This window comes from Chanodichthys erythropterus, chromosome 10, assembly GCF_024489055.1.
Source record: "Chanodichthys erythropterus isolate Z2021 chromosome 10, ASM2448905v1, whole genome shotgun sequence".
NCBI classification, from domain to species: Eukaryota; Metazoa; Chordata; class Actinopteri; order Cypriniformes; family Xenocyprididae; genus Chanodichthys; species Chanodichthys erythropterus.
The window spans coordinates 36,606,001-36,611,392 of record NC_090230.1 but is presented as its reverse complement, the minus strand read 5'-3'; the positions used below and the strand labels follow the sequence as shown (position 1 = coordinate 36,611,392).

The 5,392-nt window shown below is 37.4% G+C and overlaps 1 protein-coding gene across 1 annotated transcript; it reads right to left on the bottom strand.

Moving 5' to 3' along the window:
* Nucleotides 1-996, bottom strand: LOC137028296 (trace amine-associated receptor 13c-like). Its single transcript, XM_067397069.1, has one exon. The coding sequence runs from the start codon at nt 994-996 to the stop codon at nt 1-3; it is 996 nt and encodes a 331-aa protein (XP_067253170.1).
* Between the last annotated feature and the right edge of the window lie 4,396 nt (nt 997-5,392).

Below are 5,392 nucleotides of genomic sequence, written 5' to 3'. Positions count from 1 at the left end.
TCATAATTTATCCTCTGTGAAAATACTAAAATATTCTGATGATGGTTTGAATATATTTAAAGTCACAATGTGTTTAGCTGATATTCTAAACCATTTATAAAACAGTGCATAGATAAGTGGATTCATACAGGAATTCATGTACAAAATCCAGCACGTTACATGAAGTTCAACTGATTCTGTTGACTTGTTTCCTTCAAGAAGGGTGACTATGTAATACGGTATCCAACACATAAAGAAAACTGCAACAACAATTCCCAGAGTTTTTCCTGCCTTTCTCTGTGACCTGCAGATACCTGTGACAGAATTTACAACCTTGGCCTGATGCTTTGCAACACAGAAGATTTTCACATATATAGACATGATTACAGAAGAAGGGGCAACAAAAGTGACTATGAGGTCTGTGACAAAATGCTCAAACTTAAAAGAAACTGTACATTCTCCATAACACCTGTTGTGTGTCTCTGGATAAAACATAGTATTGTACAAGATAATGAAAGAATATATGCCACAACACATCCAGTTCGTAAAAATGCAAAAAACAACTTTATCAGTTGTGACCCTCACTGTGTATCTCAAAGGGTCACTCACAGCAATGTATCGATCAACAGATATAAAAAATAAATTACCAAGAGATGCCGTAACAACCATAAAAATAATGAATAAAAATAGAGAACAAAATGTCTCTCCAAAGTACCAGCATGATTCTATGAATCTGATGCCCATTAATGGTATAACAATCAGTCCCACAATCAGGTCAGCCACAGCCAGAGAGAGAATGAGCAGGTTGGTTGGAGTGTGAAGCTGCTTGAAATGAGAGATGGAGATGATCACCAGCAGGTTCAGAAACACAGTGAACACTGATAATAAAGAAATGAAAACATACAAAACAATGTATTCCACTTCAGGTTTGATATCTTTGAAACATGATAAATTGTTGTCTGGAAAGCAATACTGGATTTCTTGACTGTTGTCCTCCACGATCCTCATGTCAAACATTTTCACAACTGATTATATCCTCATATGTAGCCTGGCCCTGTGCACCCTGTTCTTCATTAAAAGACCGCTTTGAAGCTGTGGTGTAATGTTCAAGCTCTCAGTTCAACTTTCTGCCTTCCTTTACTGACTCAACTTTTATTTAAATCTACAGAAAACAGGGACAACCAATTAAATGTGAGGTTTGAGTATACAGCGTTAAACCCACCTACTATTTAAATATTCAAAGCATGCCATGAGGAACTGGATGTGTGTAATATTGTGAATGTGCAAGCAGTGAATGTGTAAGGCTTTAAAGCATTAGTTCACCCAAAAATGAAAATTCTATCATTATTACCCTCAGTCATTCCAAACCCGTAAGATCTTCATTCATCTTCAGAACACAAATTAAGATATTTCTGATGAAATCCAAGAGCTCGCTGGCTCCTCCATAGACAGCAATTTAACTACCACTGGCAAGGCTCAGAAAGGCAGTAAAGACATTGTTTATTGTTTATTGTTTATTTTATAAAGCGACAAGAATACATTTTGTGTGCAAAAACAAAACAAAAATAATTTTATTTAAGAAATTTGTCTCTTCCCTGTCAGTCTCTTATGCTATTTACGTTCAGCTCTTCTGGGTTCTACGCCAGGATGCAGATTAATTATTGGCCAGCTCCTGCGTCAACATCACACGCATGCGTCATGGTGCTCACATGTACAGCATCGGCCAATAATGAGTCGCTGTTCTGATGTAGAACCTAAACAGACTTTTAAAAATGGTGGTTGAAATAAAATGCTGTGTGGAGTCAGCCAATCAAAATGCTGCATGAACTCAGACAATCAGCTTGTTCAGTTCCCAAGTCCCACCCCTGAAAGTACCTGAACTTTAAAAAAGTACTACCTCGCGAACAAAGACTTTTTGAGGGGGAATTTTTACCTGGAACTTTATTCAGACTAGGGATGCTCACATTGACCGTTTAACCATTAACCGAAAGTAAGAATTTTAGCCGATTAATACTATCAGTTAAACTTTTTTTTTTTTTTTTTTTGCTGTTTGCTGCATGGTTAAAGAAAAATATGCTATATATACATATATGCTTATTTGTTAACTCGCGGGGCGTTTCACACTTGCCAGACATATTTCGCTAAGCAACAAGCAAAATGAAGCAAGCGAAAAGTACTGACCATTTCGATAGAAAGGGTCAGGCGCGCCGTTGGCACGGGAGACAGGGGGGTCAGGACCCCCGCAGTTTTGAAAAGACAGAATTCGACCCCCGCACTTTTGATAAGGGCTGCTTCAATCAGTCTCAATATATCATCTTTTAGCTTAGGATATTTTCTTTCAAATGAGACCATTTTCATGTTTCTGTGAGCTTTCGTTCATAAATAATCAACTGTTTTGTTGCAGATGTGAAGAAGAAGAAACACGCGATCTCCAAGCAATTGATCAAAGCGTGCTAATGTTTTAGGACAGGTCGATGGTATATAAATCGTGGCCGAACATTAGCGTTTGTCAATCAAGCAAAACCGTCCATTAAGAAACCGAGAAATTTGACACTTTAAGGTAAGAGGCTGATCTCTCAGATTGACGCGCGAGCTGGCTTGACTGAAGTTTTCGTGAGGATTTGTAGTTTATGGACTGTTTTGAGTTCGGTATCTAGAAAGTTAAAAGCATTGATGGCATCTATAAAAGAGATATCTAAAAGCGAAACGAAAATTATTGCCTCGACCGGCGACACAGTGGGGAGGACGCACGAGAGGAGACCTGCGCGTTTAATTTGTATGTGTATAGCTACTGTAATACTGCATTTACAAAGCTTATCAGTGGCATGCACTTTCTGTTGTTTATCTATTCTATGCTGCTGTTTGCATGTTAAAATAAACCCGTGGAAGACACAGACACTCGTCAATTGTATTTTTTATTTAATGTCATAGCCTATATATGTCATATTATCATCATATAGGCTATACAATATTATAATCTTATCAGTTAACGGTTAATAATCGGATAACGAGCGTCGGTTGTCAGTCGAGAAATTTAACCGAAATGAGCATCCCTAATTTAGACCCTGGCTCCTCTGGTCAAAACACACCGAGTACCACCCCAAAGTACCTAGTTCTTGGAGAAAGTTCCTGCAGTGGAATCTGAGCTATAGTCTGACAGAAATGCTGGAATAAAAATCATGAAAAAGCTTGCTTTAGGTCTATATGCATCTTTCAGTCTTCCCTGTCAGTCTCTTATGCTATTTACGTTCAGCTCTTCTGGGTTCTACGCCAGGATGCAGATTAATTATTGGCCAGCTCCTGCGTCAACATCACACGCATGCGTCATGGTGCTCACATGTACAGCATCGGCCAATAATGAGTCGCTGTTCTGATGTAGAACCTAAACAGACTTTTAAAAATGGTGGTTGAAATAAAATGCTGTGTGGAGTCAGCCAATCAAAATGCTGCATGAACTCAGACAATCAGCTTGTTCAGTTCCCAAGTCCCACCCCTGAAAGTACCTGAACTTTAAAAAAGTACTACCTTGCGAACAAAGACTTTTTGAGGGGGAATTTTTACCTGGAACTTTATTCAGACTAGGGATGCTCACATTGACCGTTTAACCATTAACCGAAAGTAAGAATTTTAGCCGATTAATACTATCAGTTAAACTTTTTTTTTTTTTTTTTTTGCTGTTTGCTGCATGGTTAAAGAAAAATATGCTATATATACATATATGCTTATTTGTTAACTCGCGGGGCGTTTCACACTTGCCAGACATATTTCGCTAAGCAACAAGCAAAATGAAGCAAGCGAAAAGTACTGACCATTTCGATAGAAAGGGTCAGGCGCGCCGTTGGCACGGGGGACAGGGGGGTCAGGACCCCTGCAGTTTTGAAAAGACAGAATTCGACCCCCGCACTTTTGATAAGGGCTGCTTCAATCAGTCTCAATATATCATCTTTTAGCTTAGGATATTTTCTTTCAAATGAGACCATTTTCATGTTTCTGTGAGCTTCGTTCATAAATAATCAACTGTTTTGTCGCAGATGTGAAGAAGAGGAAACACGCGATCTCCAAGCAATCGATCAAAGCGTGCTAACGTTTTAGGACAGGTCGATGGTATATAAATCGTGGCCGAACATTAGCGTTTGTCAATCAAGCAAAACCGTCCATTCAGAAACCGAGAAATTTGACACTTTAAGGTAAGAGGCTGATCTCTCAGATTGACGCGCGAGCTGGCTTGACTGAAGTTTTCGTGAGGATTTGTAGTTTATGGACTGTTTTGAGTTCGGTATCTAGAAAGTTAAAAGCATTGATGGCATCTATAAAAGAGATATCTAAAAGCGAAACGAAAATTATTGCCTCGACCGGCTACACAGTGGGGAGGACGCACGAGAGGAGACCTGCGCGTTTAATTGGTATGTGTATAGCTACTGTAATACTGCATTTACAAAGCTTATCAGTGGCATGCACTTTCTGTTGTTTATCTATTCTATGCTGCTGTTTGCATGTTAAAATAAACCCGTGGAAGACACAGACACTCGTCAATTGTATTTTTTATTTAATTTCATAGCCTATATATGTCATATTATCATCATATAGGCTATACAATATTATAATCTTATCAGTTAACGGTTAATAATCGGATAACGAGCGTCGGTTGTCAGTCGAGAAATTTAACCGAAATGAGCATCCCTAATTTAGACCCTGGCTCCTCTGGTCAAAACACACCGAGTACCACCCCAAAGTCCCTAGTTCTTGGAGAAAGTTCCTGCAGTGGAATCTGAGCTATAGTCTGACAGAAATGCTGGAATAAAAATCATGAAAAAGCTTGCTTTAGGTCTATATGCATCTTTCAGTCTGTTTAGTGTTAAACAGCTTTTTATCCACAACAGAAATAGCACTAATACCACAAAACATGTCTAGTTTTCTCAAGAATGGGACAAGGAAAAAATATCAGACACTGCCAATGTGGAGAGACAAAGAATGTGCAAGTCTTTGTGTCAAACAAACCTTTCTACAGGTCTGCATATACAGTTACTACTTAAAATATATTTTAAGAATAATAAATATAAATTTAAGTACTTTGTTTCTATAGTGCCCATTTAAATTATTTCATTTGATGTGAACTTTATTTTTTTTTTCACATTTATTTTCAGATTTTTTTTTTCCAATTTTGCACAGGTTTGCCCCACTGTTTGTTTACATTAATTTTATTTATTTATTTTGAATAAACATTTATAAAAAGTTACGTGGATAATTGGCATAAAATTCCAAGCAGTGTGACATGCTTTACTACTTCTAAAAGTATTTAAATTCTAAAAGTATATAAACAGCATAGAATATCCTCATATACAAAATAATAATCATATATATACACATATATTTACAAATACATATATACACACACATATATATTATATATTGA